General features: G+C 44.5%; 1 protein-coding gene across 5 annotated transcripts in view; it reads right to left on the bottom strand.

Annotated features, from left to right (window-relative positions):
• MAP3K9 (mitogen-activated protein kinase kinase kinase 9) overlaps nucleotides 1-20,332 on the bottom strand; it is a 105,566-nt gene that overhangs the window by 79,923 nt on the left and 5,311 nt on the right. For all 5 annotated transcript variants that reach the window (XM_045015794.1, XM_045015791.1, XM_045015792.1 and 2 more), the window contains exons 2-3: nucleotides 17,944-18,357; nucleotides 3,906-4,086 (exon numbers count right to left, since the gene is read on the bottom strand). In XM_045015794.1, the coding sequence (XP_044871729.1) occupies nucleotides 3,906-4,086; nucleotides 17,944-18,357 (595 nt within the window). The remainder of the gene's footprint in view (nucleotides 1-3,905; nucleotides 4,087-17,943; nucleotides 18,358-20,332) is intronic.

Here is a 20,332-nt window from a genome sequence, read left to right as displayed (position 1 = left end):
ACGCCATCCGCCCAACCCCCATGCATCCGCCACCCTCACACACACACACACGCCCCCTCGCCACGACCCACCCCCTGTATCCAGACACCACCCCCGCACTCAGACCACCTCCCTGGATCCAGACCCTACCCCTGTTGAGTCCCCTGCATTTGAACCCCACTCTGCTGCACCCCACCCCCCCTGCACCTGGACCACCCATGCTGAGCCCTCTTCAAACCCCACTGAGCGCCAACCGGTTGCACCCGGACCCCCACCCCAACAAGACCCACTCCTCCAGCACCCGGATGCCCGTGATGAGCCCTCTGCACCCAGACCGCCCTGCCAAGCCCCATCTTCACACACCCAGACTCCCCTGCTGACCCACCCGAGTCCCATTCTCCCTGCACCTAGAACCCCCCAACAAGCCCCTGTACATTCAAATTCCCCCACACCCAGACCACCCGCCAATCCACCCACACCCAGATTGCCCCACACAGAACCCTCTCACCCCACACCTGGATCCCTCCACACTAAGCCCCTCCACAGTTGGATCCTGCTGGACAGAGCCTGCTTGCCCCACCCCTGGATCACGCGGCAGGGCTGGACGTGCGTGTGAGACTCTGTCCCTCTCGCTCACTATCGCAGTGCCCCCAGAGCGGATGGGTATGGCCCTGGGGTGTTTCAGGGGCAGGCCCGTCCCTTGTGCTGTGTCAGGGTGAGGTGCAGCATTACTGCCACATCCACCTCCCGGGGAGGGGGCAGGGGCTACAGAATTATCCCCCACCTCCATGCAGCCAGTGGCCTGCATTCTGCACTGCTATGCTGGAACCTCCACTCCCATTGCCCTTCTACTCTATTGTCTGCAGCAATTTCAGTTCTAGACCAGTGACTGTATGGTGACATGCTAAGTACTACTTAGCTATGCCATCCAGTAAGGTCCCGATCTGGCAAAGCCTTAGTTTCAATGGGGATACTTTATGCACATATTTAAGTGTTGTGTCAAATCATGGCCTAACTTCACTCCTAAGGATATGTTTACACAGCAAAGAAAAACCTGTGGCTGGCCTGTGCCAGCCAATTTGGGCTCGCAGGCCTTGGGGTGCGGCGCTGTTTCATTGCTGTGTAGACTTCCAGACTGGGGTTGGAGCTGAGGCTCTGGGACAGGGGTGGCCAACCTGTGGCTCCAGAGCCACATGCAGCTCTTCAGAAGTTAATATGCAGCTCCTTGTATAGGCACCGACTCAGGGGTTGGAGCTACAGGCGCCAACTTTCCAACGTGCCAGGGGGTGCTCACTGCTCAACCCCTGGCTCTGCCACAGGCCCTGCCCTCACTCCACCCCTTCCCATTCCCTCACTCCTCCCCCTCTCCCCCAGAGCCTCCTACACAAGATGAAACAGCTGATCGGGAGGGAGGGGGAGGTGCTGATTGGCGGGGCTGCACGTGGGTGGGAGGCGCTGGGAGTGGCGGGGAGGGGAGGGGGCTGCTGACATATTACCATGGCTCTTTGGCAATAAACATTGGTAAATCCTGGCTTCTTCTCAACCTCAGGTTGGCCACCCCTGCTCTAGGACCTTGAAGAGTGGGAGGGTCCCAGAGCTCCGGCTCTAGTCTGAGCCCAGAAGTCTGCATAGCAATGAAAACAGCCCTGCAGCCTGAGCCCTGCACGCCCAAATTGGCTGTGTAGACACATCATTAAAAGTCTTCTGTGCTTGACATACAAGGAAATATTAGTATCGCCATATAGATGGGCTAATATTTCTAATAAGGAATCTACTGGTCAAAAAACATGTCCTGAATCTTTTTTGTTTTCTGTATTGTTACCTGTCAGCAAGTATGTCTATTTTGAAATAAATTACCAAAATAATTGAAAATGGTGTGATTATATTGTGTTATTTAGAGAAATAAAACATGTAGAATTTTTAGGTGCAGAATTCCCTCAGGAGTTTCTTTTGCACAGGTTTAGCGGGGTTTGGTACAAAACCCCTAGTACAGATTTGTTATACCAAGATAATGAATAAGCTGAACTGGTGCAGCCACACTGCTGCAAGTCACTTTTTACATTGGTGCAGCACATGTATTCTAAAGGCGTGCACCAACATCAAAAAAATCCTTGTACTGATAAGCTCTAAGCTTCATATCATTATATAGATGAGGAAACTGAGGAATAAAAAGTTGAAGTGATTTGCATTAAATATGCAACACTGAAAACTGGCAAAGTACATGTAATCATGTTCCTTCCTTGTTTGGTCTGCATCAGTGATAAGAGCCTGCTGTTTATTTACAGCAAACAGAGCTACTCCTTTAGCTCAGGTGGCAGTAGTTTTGGGGTTTGGTGACAAAAGGTCCTGGTTTTCAACACCATCTACAATAGTGACTATATGCATGAAACCCAAATCCATCACCCATCGCCACACAGCAAGTCTTTGGCACACACGTAAGGAAATCAAGAATCCTCCCAATACGTCTGCTCTAACAGCAAGACCATTCTTCCTCTCACATAAAGAGCAGAGTTCTACCCTTCACTTTCCTGAATTACATCACAAAAATAACCATGTTAATTTTTACATGTTACATATGAAGATGGGGGGCTGCCAACTAATTGTGAATAACAGGACTTTATAATAAGGTCCAGTTACAGCAGTGTCAGGATTTCAGGAACCTTCTTTCCACTGAAAAAATAAATCCAAACACAATATGTCTAAAACCTGCCCTCAAATACAGTAATGCATGAAGAGAAACACCTCTGCTCATTCAAATCACTCCAGCTGCAATTCAGCATAAGGCCAGCTGTACATGCATGACAATAGCAAGCTGCCTTAATCTAATGAACCAAGTGGGGGGCCATTCACCTGTGTACAGTTATGAGAATCTCATTTGCTATCCCAAAGCACTGACTCTATGTAATTTCCCAAATACAAACCCCCATCATCCTGGGACTACCTCCTGGACTCTGGATTTGCTGACTGTATCACAAGAAAAGCACACATACAAACACACACAAAATACTGGCCACTTGGCATTATCGTAATCATTTACTTTTCCATACCAGCTTCCATTCAGAAGAATCCCAGTGATTTATAAAAGCGTCAAGTAAGTGTACAGCATTACCTACAGTTTTCATATTTCACAGCCAATATTTCACCTACCATCGAAATGTATCCTCCTCCATTGGAATACTGGAAAAGACACTGTATCACACCAATTTAGGAATGAAAGTAAGAAATACCATGTCCAGGTAAAACTCCCCCTGCAGTTTAGATAGACAGAATGTAATACTAGAGCTGGAATACTGCCAGAACATCAGCTGGAGGAGGGATAGCTCAGTGGTTTGAGCATTGAACTACTAAACCCAGGGTTGTGAGTTCATAATCCTTGAGAGGGCCATTTAGGGAACTGGGGTTTAAAAAGAAAAAAAAATGTCTAGGGATTTGTCCTGCTTTGAGTAGGGGTTTGGACTAGATGATCTGCTGTGGTCCCTTTCAATTCTGATATTCTATGACTGCATCTGAATCACTTATGCTTGCAAAAATTAACTCTGTAATAATCACAAGTGGATAGGATCTTGATTTTGTGTCTTATTCAAAAGACAATTGTTAAGTGCACAGATTTTGTTTTATGTACTGCAGAGGAGTGAGGGTAATGGAGACTGGAAAAGCACACGTCCAAACCCATAAAGCAACAGGGATTTGGAGGGCTGCAGAAGTTGGCTGGCCACTTTGAAAAGCCCGTGTTCTGGATTCCTAATCCCCAAAGGAGGGTGATGATACAGCAGGATGGAAAGCTAGGGGACACAGAGCTTTAGTAAAACAGGTGTTTGGGGATTCGATTAACCAGGATTGGTACTGTATTAAGCATACAGTAAGTTGTCTGGCAGTCCCCAGCACTTAAATGTTTAGTATCCAAGTACTCAGTGCCAAATCAATACCTCCACACATCGCTGCCTTTGGAGAACATGGAGGAGCGGATGACCTCAGGAGCCATCCAGGCATATGTTCCAGCTGCACTCATTTTGGTGGTTTTATGCCATTCTCTGGCCAAGCCGAAATCCGTGATCTTCAATATCTTGTTGCTCAGGTCTCCATTTTCCACCTTCTCGAGTATCAATACTAGAGGAAAAGGGGGAAGGGGGAAATGAAACACATGCACAGTGAGGCTAGGATTTATCCATAAAGATCTCCTCCCCCCCCAAAGAGAAGCCATTTCCCAAATGTAAGTCTTGCCTTGACTTTTAACTAATCTTGGCTTCTGAATGCTTTACACATTATCTTGACTTGTAAAAGAAGTCTCAAACTGTGCCCTCAATCTGATGAAAAACCAACTGTAATTAATGTGTCCATTCTCATAATTAATAAAAACATTAATCGCAGCCAAGACCTGAAAGCAAGGATTTCAGAAGCAGAACTGGCCAAATCCTGAAATCCTTGCTCAGTTTTTACTCAGTCTTTACTAGAACACAATTGAGGATATAGGGTTATAGCATCATATATGCACTTCTAGGATGCTGGAGATATGTGGCCTTTGGTTTTTAATGTATCAGGATACCTAAGGTACAGGTAAATAGGACATAAGAACCACTTGGTGTACTGCGTACTGTTACTCTATATAAACCATCTTCTGGTAAAGGGAAGTGAACCACTGTAACTTCTAGAAATCCAAAAAAGGGGAGGTGCCTCGTATATAATTTCCTAATTAATCCTTTCTGAGCAAAGCAACTATCACATCTTTCTCACGAACTGCTTAGAAGAGATTCTTATCAAGGTGAACAACCCCATAAGGGTAGATGTACACTTACATTTAAAAATACATTAAAATGGAAATGGCCATACGATAAACTCATCTTCAGGTCAGGATTTTCAAAAGTCACAGTGATTTTGGGTGCCCTATTTGACACACCTTAAAAGGGCTTGATTTTCAAAGAATAGATGCTCAGCACTTCCTGAAAATCAGGCCCTTTTAAACTGTCTCACGTTGGGAATACCAAAATTGAGGCACCCAAAAATCACTAGGGACTTCTGTAAATCTTGGCCAAGTGAATAAGTTGCATGTGATGTGTCACAATGGAGTACAGGGAGGGAACAGGGTTGAGGCAGGAGCAAAGAGAGAAACATAAGTAGTAACAAGACTGCTATCAGTTAAACTGAGCAAACAGATTAAATGTGTTTAACGGTATTACAGTTCTACTCCAGTATGAACTCAAATTTAAATCCGCCTTGGCCATTATCTATGGACAGGGTTCAGAGTATGCAGAATTTAAAGCCGAATCCAGGCATGGAAGGACACTCCAGATTCTTAACTTTTTAAAAATTTACAATTCTAGTTTTTATGGTAGCAACGAAAAACTTAAAGCCTACCTTAAAGTAAACCAACGTAATGTTGTCTTCCTGAGTTTGCAGACAGCCTGAAATAGCTTAAACAGAAGTCTGAACCACTTCATTCATCTTAATGAGTTAACATTGAAATTTAAAGATGACAATTTAAGTGAAACAGTTGACTTTGCTGATCATTTTAGCACAAAAATCCAGCTAGTGTGATTATTCTACAATTCAAGACCCCCTTCAACAGCTTCCTAGGTGCCAAATGGACATTTTCTCATGTGCCAAAACCTTCATCCTCTATTCTAGCAACTTTTAAGATGTAATTATGCATTGTCTGCACAAAAATCTGTAGCATATTTAAAACAAATGGTGCAGACAGCAAAAACTACATTGATTTAATATCAAAATGAGCACCACAAGGGCTATTGTACTGATTTTATTATTCATTTTCTTATTTAAACTTTACACCACCTCCTTTTTTATAAATAAATAAAGCTGCCACAGTTCCTAGTCTGTTGCAATATGATACAGCAATAAAAGGGGCCTTTGCTACAAAATTAATGTGAGTTTACCATAGAGTACAAGAATCCTTATCTATAAGCAGCATGATGCCTGTTTCTCCATTGCCTTGCACCTTGTGCTGTCATTTACACCACTACAAAGTGAATGCAAAGTGGATTTAAAACACTACCATTCAGCTTTAGTAACACTTTAATGTGAAATGTCCAAGTTTTCTTAAGTTTTACATATTTAGCTCCTAAGTCTGTGTTGTAGATAAAGATAGGAGAGAGGCTAGAATAAGATGCAAGGAAATAAGCAGGCTTATACAGTAACTTGACATCCAAATGCAAACCCTATAAAACAAGGAGCACAACCACCAAATGACCCACCTGTAACTATAGCACATGAGCAGCAGTATCATTAACGGTAACTACATTCAATGGAATGTTGCATAGGAGGAGTGCTGGGTTTGTATTATTTAGGATTCACTGCATATGAGATTTTTTGTTCTTGACCCAGAACAAATATTCATTTATACAACTGTATCAGCCCAAATAAGGGCACATTTTTGTCCTGCAATTTTTTCTGCAGGCTTTAGAATCCCTTCACCTGTGTGGGATTGGTTGGCTCAAGAAGTTAGTAATGAGATATTGCGCCTTATATGGCTCCTGTAGACTACAGGTTTATACAGAATGAGGTTGGTTCTGATTGAAAGTAATCACAATCTGACAGCTTTTCATTTATGTAGGATAAACAAATTGGAGCTCTCAATCTAATTCCAGTGGATAGGTGTCCATACAAAAAGTCTTTGCGCACAATCTCAGACTGGCAGACTAAGAGCCATAAAGAATGGCCTCTTGGGGGGATGAGGGGGGTTGGGCAGAGGAGCATTAGTTCAGGGTTCAGATTGCTGGGCAGATAGAAGAAAATTAATCAACTCAAATCAAACCTTTCTCAACTCAGATTTAAGTGGATGTCAAAAGAGCCATGATTAGTTTGGAAATGGCGTTCAACATTATGTTTTTTCAGCACTGCAACAGCATCCCCGCACAATAAGCAAATACATTTCCCTTTATTTTCAATAAAACAATAGGATTCTTCCCACTCTGCGTTGAATATGTACGTTGTCTTTTATTTGAACCACTCATTTTGGGGCAAAATGTTAAAAAAAATAAACTGCAAAGCACAAGAAAACAGCAGTATCAGTGCAGCGGAAGAATACTCACATACAGGGCCAACTCCAGGCACCAGTGGAGCAAGCACGTGCCTGGGGCAGAACATGCTACGGGGCGGCATTCAGTCTATTCTGCAGAGTCATAGCTTTTTTTGTTGTTGTTGTTGGCGGCAGTTCTGGGCAATGCAGAGAGAAGCCGGAGAGAAGCCGCGAGGACAGAGAACACTGGCACCCACAGCCTGCAGTCCCGGAGTACTCTGTCCCCAGCAGGCGTGGGGCCCCGGCTTCTCTCCCCTGCTGGGCAGGAGGCGGGCCCCGCACCTGCCGGGGACAGAAAACACAAGCGCCTGCAGCCCACAGCCTGCAGGCCTCAGAGTTCTCTGTCCCCGGCAGGCGTGGGGCCACAGCTTCTCTCCCCTGCTGGGCACTAAGCGGGCGCACATAAATGCCCCTGTGGGTGCCACAGCGCCCATGGGCACCATGTTGGGGACCACTGCTGCAGGGGGTTTCTGTGATCCAACCTGTCACACCCTGCATTTCGGAAAAAAATTCTTCCAACTACTGTACATGAAGTGAGTAACAGACTTGCATGTGGACTAGGTTTGGGTTTTCCTACATACTATATGCATGCTCCCCCTCATTACATCATTATAGGCCCTGTCACCACCTGCTGTGCTGGATACTTTGACACTAGTTTCAGTGGGACTGTGTCTTCTTATACCAGGTGTGAATTGAGCCCCACAAGTTAAGCACTTTAAAAGATTCTGTAGCAAGGACTTCACTGGCCACCCTCGAAATTCCACAATTTGGAAAGAAAAACCAAACTGTGAATTCTGATTCTGCTAACAAGCAGATATTATCCCACACCCAACCCTATCCAACATCAGCTATATTAAAAGGGAGAACATATTTGCCTACATAGACTCATAGACTTTAAGGTCAGAAGAGACCATTATGATCATCTAGTCTGACCTCCTTCACAATGCAGGCCACAGAATCTCACCCACCCACTCCTGTAACAAACCCCTAATCTATGTCTGAGTTATTGAAGTCCTCAAATTGTGGTTTGAAGACCTCAAGCTGCAGAGAATCCTCCAGCAAGTGACCTGTGCCCCATGCTGCAGAGGAAGGCAAAAAACCTCCACGGCCTCTGCCAATCTGCCCTGGAGGAAAATTCCTTCCCGACCCCAAATATGGTGATCAGTTAAACCCTGAGCATGTGGGCAAGACTCACCAGCCAGCACCCAGGAAAGAATTCTCTGTAGTAACTCAGATCCCACCCCATCTAACATCCCATCACAGACCACTGGGCATACTTACCTGCTGATAATCAAAGATCAGTTGCCAAATTAATTGCCAAAATTAGGCACCCATCATATCCATCATACCATCCCCTCCTTAAACTTATCAAGCTTAGTCTTAAAGCTAGATATGTCTTTTGCCCCCAATACTCCCCTTGGAAGGCTGTTCCAGAATTTCACTCCTCTAATGGTTAGAAACCTTCATCTAATTTCAAGTCTAAACTTCCTAGTGTCCAGTTTATATCCATTTGTTCTTGTGTCCACATTGGTACTAAGCTTAAATAATTCCTCTTCCTCCCTAAAATAGCAAATGCAGTTTAATTATCACACGTGTGAGTGTCCAGCAAAGCTCGCCAGCTGTCCCATTCTATCAATCTGGAGCATGTGATGGATGTGACAGCACAGCTTCCTGGAGTTTAAGCTGAACTGTATGGTAACACTAAAGAGCGAATGCTTAATGGGGGAAGGGAACGTGTAGGCCTCCAGAGCCATGATATATTTAGAATGGATACATTTCACTCAGCTAGGGTGAAGTAAGTCTTTTTGTTTTAGTGGAAAAACATCTTGAATGTTTATGAAAAAGAGAACCCTGGAAAAAAGTGGAGTTTCTCCTTTGTGGATTGAGATTCAATTCCTGCCAACTGCTTGGTTTAAAGCACCTTTCTTTTTTAGGCTTGAATTAGCCTGCACTTTATAATCATTTAAGTGCTCCATGGGAAATAATTAAGTCTAGAAGCCAGCTCAATTCTTCCTCAAATCACATCAACTTGAAAGTTTGGGGATAAAGGGACTTCCTGGAATCAAGACAGCAAAACCAAGAAACATCAGCAATGTCATGGGAGTAAAAACCGTCTATCAGGCAGAAATCACATGAATAGCATTTTGTTAATTAGGTCCACTAAGACTTTTTGAAAGTTTAGGCCTATTATAATAGTGTCTATATATATTTATAATATTATGACAAAGCTTCAGTGGGAGCCATCTCCAGCTGGAAATATAATGGTAAAATGGAATAATTTTGTTGTTACATTTGCAATCACGTTTCCATTTTGTGCAGTTTTCTTTTAGTTATATGCAGCATGAGAGCTCTCTCCTCATCCTCCTTCCCTCACCACAGCACAGCACCACAGTAAGTGGGGGGCAGTATATCCCCATAGCTATGAGTAGGGCCCTACCAAATTCACGGCCATGAAAAACACGTCATGGACCGTGAAATCTGGTCTTTTGTGTGCTTTTACTCTATACTACAGAGATTTCACTGGGGGAGACCAGCGTTTCTCAAATTGGGGATCCTGACCCAAAAGGGAGTTGCAGAGGGGAGTCACAAGGTTATTTTAGGAGGGTCACAGTATTGCCGCCCTTACTTCTGTGCTGCCTTCAGAGCTGGGCAGCTGGAGAGCAGTGGCTGTTGGCCAGGCGCTCAGCTCTGAAGCCAGCACCCCGCCAGCAGCAGCGCAGAATTAAGGGTGGCAATAGAATACAATGCCACTTTTACTTCTGTGCTGCTGAAAGTGGCGGCTGCTGACTGAGGACCCAGCTCTGCAGTCAGCAACACAGAAATAAGGGTGGCAATACCCTGCCATGCCATCTTTACTTCTGTGCAGCTGCTCGTGACGGCTCTGCCTTCTACACTGGGCTCCTGGCCAGCCGCCACCATTCTCCATCTGCCCGGCTCTGAAGGCAAAGCCGCCGCCAGCAGCTGCGCAGAAGTATAGGTAGTAGTACCACAACGCCCCCTACAATAACTTTGCGACCTCCCCACAACTCCTTTTGGGTCCTGACCCCTACAGTTACACCACCATGAAATTTCATATTTAAATAGCTGAAATCATGACATTTATGATTTTTAAAATCCCATGACCATGAAATTGACCAAAATGGACCATGAGTTTCGTAGGGCCCTAGCTATGAGAATAAATGCACTTCCCCAGAAGTTGATGTTGAAGTCAAAGTTAGATTTAGATATTAAACAGAAAATGGAACTAACTGTATGCTTCTAAACAGTGGCTACAGAGAGACTCACAGATCCATGATGGACCTTGTAGTGGGCCGGCGTGGCTCCCCTCCAGCCCAGAGGAGGGAGAGCCCCGCCGGAGGCCAGAGTGGGCGGAGCTACGGAGCGCTGAGCCCGCCCCTCAAAGGGTCAGGCGGCGACCCGGAACTATAAAAGCCGACCCTCAGAGCTCCGTCAGTCCCCAGCAGCCGGAGAGAGCAGACGTCCCTCAGGGAGCTTGAGACTGGGAAACTCCTGCGACCCAGGGCAACCGCCCAGACTGGCCGGAGCTCCCCCACGCCTGCTGCTATCCGGAGGAGCCGCCGGAGCTCCCCCGCGCCTGCTGCTATCCGGAGGAGCCGCTGGAGCTACCCTGGGCCGACTATCCGGAGGAATTCCCGGACCTACCACCCAGCCCCGGCTGCGACAAGCCTATGCTCGTGGACCCTCCAGAGGCCAACGTTAGGACCCAGGTAGGTCCCGAGGGGGAGTACGGAAGCAGCCCGGGAGCAGCCGACCCCAGTCAGGCTGCGGCGTTACCGGAGCCTATGTCAGTGTGTTGCAGCCAGGATCCCCACTGACGGAACAGCGGATCGATAGCTGCTGCTAGGGCCCCAGGCTGGGACACAGTGGAGTGGGAGGGCCTGCGTCCCCCCTGCCACCCCACTCCAAGGTGGCAGACTCCCCCTCTCCCTGGCCTGAGGAGGCCGATAACTGGTACTGTTGCTCAGCCCTGCCCCAGGGCCTGAGCTTTCTGACTCAGTGTTTGCTGCCCCACCCTGATGTAGGGCCAGGTGCATAGCGATTGTGACGGCTCAGCCCTGCCGGAGGACCTGAGCCCCTTGCCCCCACCGGGCGGGCAATTACTGCAAGGACTGCTGGGCTAGGTTCCCGGACCAACCGGAGTGTAGTGAGCCGGCGTGGCTCCCCTCATCCCCCCGGAGAGTGTCGAGCCCCGGCTCCACTCGTGTACAGACCCCAAACTACAGTTGACAGTACTATTAGCATCACCACCTGACTTTAGGTGCTACAATAAAAAAAAAACCACTCAAATCCCAAGGCAGGAGAGGCAGCAACCTGGTGGGAGTGCACAGAGTTGATCCTACATATTACCAGGAAACAAATGAGGGTTCTGGAAGGTAAAAGGCTTCCTGCCACAATGCACAGTCAGTTACCCCTTAAAGGTTACTCTGTCTCCTCCCTTTCATACCACAAGCACACCCAATAAAGAGAACCAATAGGAAGCCCTGTAATACAGAAGAGGTAGTAGAGTGAATCACTTAGATCCCCCACCCCAATCAATATTATATCTATATCTCGCCTGGTCTCACCACACAGCAGTTATCATTAAGTCATAATCTATTAACTTGCATCTGAAGAAGTGTGTATTCACCCACAAAAGCTCATGCTGCAAAACATCTGTTAGTCTATAAGGTGCCACAGGATTCTTTGCTGCTTTTAATCTATCAACAGTTATTATACAGCAGAATTTCAGACCCTGCAGCAATCAGTTATTAACTAGGTCTAAAAATACAACCTTGTTTAATATGAATGGAACTTTGACTCTTCCAATAGGTAATTCTATCTCTGCTCAAAGAAATAAGAACTTCCGTTTGCTCAGTATTGTCTTATTAATATTTGGTGGTTTTACTCAGACTGTTCGCATGGGTATCAAATACCCCATATGGTCACAGCATTTTGAGCATGTGACTTAGAGATAATAAGATAATATTTTATTAAAATATCGAACCAAGAAACTTTTCAAAATTAAAGTAACAGCCCCCCTTAGATCGCAGAATTAGAGTAACAACTGCCTTCAAAGTTGTATAATTGAAAAGCAAGAAAGTATCTGTAAAATCTCATTAAGAAAAAAGTGCCACTAATTTAGACAAGTTAAAAAAAAACAAAGAACCAAGGAAAAGGCCTGAACTGAAAACTTTCCCACTCTCTTGAATGTCTTAATGAATGGATTTTCCAATACATCAGTAGGAAAAATAAAAAGTTAGCACCAGCATATCATTGCATGCAGACAGGGAAATAACTCCTCAGGACCAATAACCCATGTTGTGACTGATGAATGGGCAGTAAGTGAAAGACTTCTTTTTGGCAGAAAATAATGCAGGAGTAGAGAGCCCACCACATCCTGTATACTTCTAGCAGCTTTGTGCAATGTATCCACAAAGCCTGGCAAACTGACAAAGGATAGAACCTCGAAAGGTCAGTCTACAATATTCCTCAAGTTGGTCACAGCTCTCCAGAAGTATATATTCTTAGTCACCTTTATTATCTTAAAAAATACAGAACTAATGAGTGCTCCCTGCACTCCCCACTGAACCTGCATGTATGTGTGTAAAATTAGCATGCCAATTTATTGGCTAGAAAGTGACAATGCTCCCATCTCTCACCTTCCTGTTGGTGGGGGGCACCAATCTGTATGCCCAAGAGCAAATAACTGATTACCTCATAAAACAGCCTCCCTCTCCTTATTTAGAAATATTACCTTTTTAAAGAAAGTAGTGTTGGTGACCCAGTTCAATTCTGATGGGAGATGCCAGATTGAAAGCCCTAGAGAGTTTAGTCAGTGGTGCGCGCACGCACGCACACACACACACCTTCCATGCTGCCCTGCCAGTGCACCTTAATCTTGCCCTGAATGGATCCAACTCTGGGACTGTGGCGGTTGGGGACGGGAAGAGAGGAGAGAAAGGCAGTGGTTTCATCTCCATCCAGTTTTTCCCTCTGATGTGATTGTCAGGAAGAGGGACAGTTGTAACTGGACTATGCTATACCTAGAAAATTAATTGAGGCTGCCTTTTCATACAGACCTATAAAATAGTAACAATTTTCAGTAACTATTATCCTTGAGCTGGATTTAAGATACTTACCTGGAAGTAAAGGTTAAATGCTCTGCACCTATTTTTTTAAATCAATTATTATTATTAATTGCTGGGTCAGCTGTTCAGATTCATGCTGAAGTTAGTTGTATTTGGGAGGTTTTGGAAAGGAGGTGTGTTTCACAGTTTTATAGAATGGGGAGCCAAAAGCATGGGAGTGATGGGAAGTCATCAGAAAGCGGCAGCTTTGAAGTATCAATATGGATATTTCAGACTCTACACAATGCACCAAAAACTGCTCACTTAGAGAGCAGTATCTTTTAGATTTAATGTGTTAGAAAGACACAAGATTGGAGTCAGAACTCCTGGGTGTTATTCTCAGCTCTGCCCTTACCACACTACATCACCTTGACCATGTCACTTAATCACCCTGCGCTTCAGTTTCACTTTTTGTAAAATAGAGACTGACTTTTGTAAAGTGCTTTTAAGATCTTGGATGAGTGATATCTGAAAAGTAATCCCACAATATATTGCAAAAAATAATCATGTTTTACTGAACCAACCAAGACAGTGCAAGTATCGCTTGCTGGCTGTCTCCCTGCAGCATCAGTTAACTGGCATTATTCCTGTGCTGCCATCTCTAAGGCTGATGCACGAGTAGAGAAGTAAACAAGAGCAGCTATGTTAATTTCTTTATTCCACTAGAAATAAGAGATGGTGACTGCTCAGTATCTGAAAGTCTTGGCCAATTTCTTTACTTCCTTAGGCTGGATAAATTCTGAGCCTCTCAAACACTATGCAATACAAAGGGAAACCATATTAATCACATACCTGGGGGGGGGGGAAGAAGGGGGGGGAAAAGAGAGAAAGAAAGGCATTGTGTGGGGGATAAATCCCAAAACAGCTGCTGTACTTATCCAGTCACATAATTGGGATTATACATCCCACTGAAGGAACCATTAGAAAGCTTGCCTAACAGATTCTAAATCTGTCCATTGCAATACAACTGGAAGTCACTTGGCAGCAAAATATCATTATGCACCCTGAAGTACAGCACAGACCTCTCAAAAGTCATGGGTACAGGGTCAGCTATCTTTAAGGATTACATTTGTTTTCTGACACTGTCCACAAAGCAACCAAACCACTCATCTCAGATTCTCAGAGGTCCCAAGGATGGGGATTTTCTGCTCCAGGTTTAGATAATTACCCCAAACCTACAAGCTTTAAGAGACTGTTCTTCTTATTCCTCACCACACGCATCTCCATGGACATCACATTTCAGGAAATGTAAGAGGATGGAAAGAGGAGAAAAAAATTGGGACAGATGCCTGAGCTAAGCTGTACAAGGAGCTACAGGCACCCTTACTCACTTCCCTTTTCATTTAAGGAAAGAAAGCATAGAATCTATTTTGGAGGCTGCATCTCAGCTGCCAATATCTTCAAGAACAGAAATCATGGAACCTTTAAAAGGGACAATTCAGCTGTCTCCCCCCCCCCCCAAGATGGAATGATCTCCTGTGACAGTGTTGCTGTCCTACTTTGCTCCCTTCCACAGGGGCTAGATCACTGCTCAGCCTCTACCAAACTGTGGCAGAATTTCCCCTCTACAGTTACTCCTTGTGACCCACTGTGGCACTATTCACGCTGCCTCAGTCTCCCCTGCAGGAAACTCTCCCAGGTAGAAGTCTCTCAGTATCATCCAGCAAGGCACCAGAAACAAATCTGATAACAATCCAAATACAACATAAACAAAAATTTTCTATCCCTCCTGAGCTCCAGCTCTCAATTCTTTCCTCCTCTTACAGAGTGCTGACTCGAGGCTTTCTCCTTCTAGCAGTTTCCCTTCTTCCAGGACCAGTCACAGGAGCCAGCCTCCCTCCTGCAACCCTGCTCAATTCTCCTCCAGGCGAGCTATCTGGGAGTTAGCCTTTTACAGGAGCTACCATAGGAGTCAACGGGGCAGCTCCAGGCACCAGTACACCAAGCGCGTGCTTGGGGCGGCAAGCCGCTGGTGGCACTCTGCCAGTCACTGCGAGGGCGGCAGGCAGGTTGCCTTTGGCGGCATGCCTGTGGAGGGTCTGCTGGTCCCGCGGTTTCGGCGGACCTCCTGCAGGCTGCCGCCGAATTCACAGGACTGGGGACCTCCCGCAGGCAAGCCGCCGAAGGCAGCCTGCCTGCCGTGCTTGGGGCAGCAAAATGCCTAGAGCCGCCCCTGGGAGTCAACTGCCCTCCTGCAGTTTCCTCTCCTAACTGAGCTCTCACAGCTCTTTTGTAGAGAGCCCACGACCCCTTCTTCGTTAGGTCCCATAATTAAATAGGCTAATAATCAGATGGCCCTATCAGAATCAGCTGGGAGGGTAGCTGATCTGTCACAGGCAAGGGTGGGCCTTAGAGGGTCAACCAACCTGTGACATCTTCCCAAAGAAGAAGCCTAAGCCCATTATTTTCAAACCCTTTGGAAGGTATAGAAATAGGATTCTACTCTGAAAAACACTGCTTCGGCAGTGCCTGCCAATTAAACCATTCAGTCCCTCAAAAATATTCCATAATTTTTTTTCAAACTCTTGTTTGTTAATATCTACAGAGTATACATTCAAACATGAACTCTTTGTAAGCTCTGAGGCTCAGAAGGTCATACACCATGCATCACAGGAAAATAAAGTTTCCAACTTGATTTGTGTCCTCAATGCCAAAATAATCTGGGAATTTAAGTTTTTCATAGATACAGCCAGAAGAGAGTGTACATAAGACAATAAAAACAAGGTCACTCATTGCAGTTATACAGTTTGATAGATAAACTTTAAAAAACTAAACAATCAAGCATCTATGAACATCATCTGTACTATGCTGAGTCCATAGTTGTAGTACCATTTAGATTGTTTCCATATTTGCAAAATGTGGGAGATAAAATAATGGAATTTTATTATAGATAATCTAACACCCCTTCCTCAACTACCAACCTTGGCATTTAGTTTGTTTACTGTCCTGCTGCTTTCTGCAGATCTTGCTGGGTTAGAGCAGAAACTTTCCCCCTTCCAATGTTCCTGTATTTTTTTTCCTGATAGCATCTTTAACTCACAGTCCTCGATGGAGTGCTGCTGGGCAGGCCTAAGTGGCACAGCATGTGGTGCAATAAATTCTCAGCCTTTCCCCTCTCAACAAGAGAGTCCTCTGGACTTGAAAAAGAATTTTCATATTCACTTTGCCTTAACCTCATCCAAGCACTCACTCATTTCCCCCCCTTCCCCCAATACTTAATGTATTGTTTCCTCCCAAATCGGGTTGGGTGGGATTTTTGAAAAAAAAGTTATAGCGTCTCAGTCTGACTTCAAGCGCCACTAATTTACTTTGCCAACATTTACTGTTGTTCTTCACAGCACGGATGGTACTGATAAGCTATAACATTTTGCTTCTCTATCCCAGCCAGAACTCTGTGCTTGGCTGAAGAACTTAACATATCATGCAGCTTGCAATGCTCTAAATGTTTAGACTCAAGGAATTCAAAACGAAATATGCAGACAAAAGGAGTTTTAAAAATAAGTTTTATGTTTTATGGTACGTTTCACTGAATAATTCAAAATGTTCTATAAGTGTTAATGAATGAAGTCTCACACCCTCCTTATGAAATAGACAAATAAGGGTTTTCTTACAGATGGAGAAAATAGACACAAAAAATGAAGAATAGGTCAGTGTCAGAGCTAGGACCTACTTTGGTCAACTCTTCACTTCAAAGAATTTACTAACATGCCTTTAACACATCCACAACACAGAAAGGAAATGAAAATTTTTAGAATTCTGGGGAAAAGTCTCCTATGAAGACATTTAAAAATTGGGATTATTTACTTTAGAAAAGAGATGAATAAAAGAACAATGACAGCAGTACGTAAGAACTAATGTTATAGAGAAAGTTGGTTGAGAGCTTCTGTGCTCCTTGTCTTCAAACACAAGACCAGAGAGACATTCAATTAATTAAAAATGTAACAAAGACTAAACACTTTTTCCATACAAATCATAATTCAACTACGAAACTCACAGCCATAGAATTTCCCTGAGGCCAAAAATTTAAGATTCAAAAAGGGACTGGACATTTACAGGGATGAGGCTATCCAACGTTAACAGTTAATGCCAACAAGTTTGAAAGCAACATTATGCTTCAGATATTAATCTAAATCTCTAATTATAAGGGATTAGGGGGAAACCTAATGATGAGAGTAGATCATTCCACATCTGCCAACTGTGAGATTTCCTTGTACTTTTTTCGTCTTCAGCACCTGGTGCTGGCCACTGTTAGAAACAACATACTCCATCACATCTGGACCACTGGCCTGATCCAGTTCCTAATATTAAGTATTACTTACATTTACCTCAGGTTTAACTAGTCTCATTATTCTACCAAAGGATAATGCAAATTTGCATTTTAAGTTCAGTGGCACTTTCCTACATACTGATGTATGTTGAAGTGACTCAATTCAACTTCTTTTGAGATCTCAGGAGCATTAGTTGTTTGTAAGCAAGTATGTATATTAGCTCACTGTACAAATATGCTTCCTGTTGGGGGAATATTGTCCTTTACTGCATGCAACCAACTTGGTTACCTCTGCAAAGTACACATGACTGACACTCTGAAATTAACACTTGCTCAGAGTCTTTGTTTATAAGATGCTTACCACCATGTTGCTGAGAACTTAGCTTCCTTGCAACACTCAGTTTTCTTATCCCCAATGGATTGCACTAGAAGATACAGTGGTTCACAACAGAGGATTTAAATTAGCAATATGCCTCCTTCCTTACCACTTCCTTTCAAAACCCAATCCCAACCTTGGCTACACAAGGCATAGTACTTACTGTTGCTGGACTTGAGGTCACGGTGGATAATAGGAACAATCGCTTCGTCATGCAGGTAATTCATTCCCCTGGCAATCTGGACAGCCCAGTTCACTAGTATGTCTGGGGGGATCCTTTTACCTGACAGCACCCTATTTAGCGACCCACCACGGGCAAACTCCATGATCAGGCAGAGGGTAGGTTCCTTCAGACACACTCCCCTGAGGGCAATGATGTTGGGATGCTTTAACATAGCAAAAAGCTTGGCCTCTTGGCGGACGTTCTCAATGGTCTGGCTGATGTCTTCATCAGGGTCATAACGAGCTGCCTTGACAGCAACTTCGTCTCCTTCCCAAACAGCTCGATAGACTTTTCCAAAGCCTCCTATGCCAATGATCTCCTCCAGAGCCAGCTCTGAGAAGTCAATCTCCAGTACTAGGGAGAGAGAAAAATAAATGTTAAACTGTTCTTAAGAATCATCCAACCACTAGTTCATACATGGAAAAGTCTGTGATGCCCAATGCCATCCTTACAAAATAAATCAACCTCTAATGGAAGCCATAAGTGAACTACTTACTAGACTCACCCTTAAACAACAGGCATGAAAAAGATAGCTCTGTGCCTCCCTACTGTGATCTGAGGGATCTTTCAGGGGTTGGCACATTTTTATAAATACATTGTAAAACCTATCTTGAAAATTACTCCTGGGGGAATTCTGCGCTGCTGTGTGTACACAGAATTCATGTCCCCCTGCAGATTTCTTTGCTTCCCCGCCAAAAAATGACCTTCTGATGGGAAAGCAAAGGGAAGCCACAAGAGCAGTCATGCGACCTTCCCCAGAAGTATGTTTTGGGTGCCCAGGGCAGCCAGCAGAGGTGTAGGACTGCGGAAGACCCAACTGGTGGTTCCTACCCTGTGCCAGGCTCAGCTGCTAGTCCCGGATAGGCTGGAGAAGACAGGACTTCCTCTTCCCCTGCACGGCATCTGGTCTGGGTCAGACCCACCCCCAGATTTCTCCCCAGGCTGCAGGAAGCTCTGCAAATTGCACCCACCACTTCCTCAGATGCAGGGGGAAGGATCACTGTATGGGGAGCTGTTCCCCCATCCGTCTAACCCCCATGCATCCAGACCCCCTGTCACATTATTGCTTTGAACTGGGGCCATATAGAACACCTGGTGCACCTGGCATGGAGGGGCAGGGCCCTGGGGTGTTTCTGGGGCAGATCCAGTACTTGCGCTGTGTCAGGGTTGGGTGCAGCCTCACCGCTGAGTCCATGTCCTGGGGCGGGATTTGCAGAGTGATCTCCCACCTCTGTGCAGCCAGGGGCCTGTGCTCCCCAATGCCATGCTGGAGCCTTCACATTTATTTGACAAATAAAATTTGCAGAATTTTAAGACATTGTGTGCAGAATTTTTATTTTTTTGGCACAGAATGCCCTCAGGAGTAGAAAATGTTCTCCATCTGCACGAGTTCATTGAACTTTATCTTCAGGCAGTGCGTTTAGTTTGTGATACACCTTTATTAAAAACATCCACAGTTTGACACAAATAAATGCTGTTAAACTATTTTTTTTATCTCCTGACCCCATCACATGATATGTCAGGATTACACTCTATTCACATAGTAGCCACTGCTATAGACCTAGTCAAAAGCAAACAAAAATTGCATTTTTTTGCATTTGCTCCTTCTGTGTCTATCCTTATTCAACTGCTAAACATGTTTTCACTCCTGTTAAAATCTAGTTTGCGCCTGTTTGGCTGTATAGGCTGCAGGGCTGTCTCACCAACAGGTCAATAGAATTGTTAGAGTTCTAATGTCACGGACATCATTTGACAGACAGCAAAGCGGGATTTTCAGACTGCACACTGAGTTTGCAGAACTGATAAGAAGAAGAGTCATCTTTAGACCAACACATAATGTGACTTTGATACGGAAATATTTAATATGGAAAACCAGGGGTTCATCATTTTAAAGATTTATTTAAACACTCCCCACAACTGAATCTTAAATTGTATATACTGGCTCAGACTGGTCATTGCACAAAATTAAATTTGTTTGTAACTTCGGTTGACTTGTTTCTGACCAAGATCAAGGAAACATGGATTAGACACAAGCAAGACAGAGAGATGCTATAATTAGGCTTGGAAGGATTAGATTTTTAATCAGCAAATGTCAGTAAACATCAATTCCACCAAAGACCCACAAGAAAATAATTCCATAAATAATACTCAACTTTACAGATGGGCAAATTAAGAAAAATGCTGCCTGAGAATTTAGAGACTGATTTAAGGGTATTTGCTTTGTATATTTTCATGTGCTGTTGATAATTTGTGTTTTAACAATCATAAAACTTTAAATTTTTGAATCAACATTTTATTAAATAATTGTCTGACCCACTCCCAAATTTCC

This window comes from Mauremys mutica, chromosome 4 (genome assembly GCF_020497125.1).
Source record: "Mauremys mutica isolate MM-2020 ecotype Southern chromosome 4, ASM2049712v1, whole genome shotgun sequence".
NCBI lineage: Eukaryota > Metazoa > Chordata > Testudines > Geoemydidae > Mauremys > Mauremys mutica.
The sequence above is the reverse complement of the archived record's forward strand: the minus strand, read 5'-3'. Positions and strand labels throughout refer to the sequence as shown.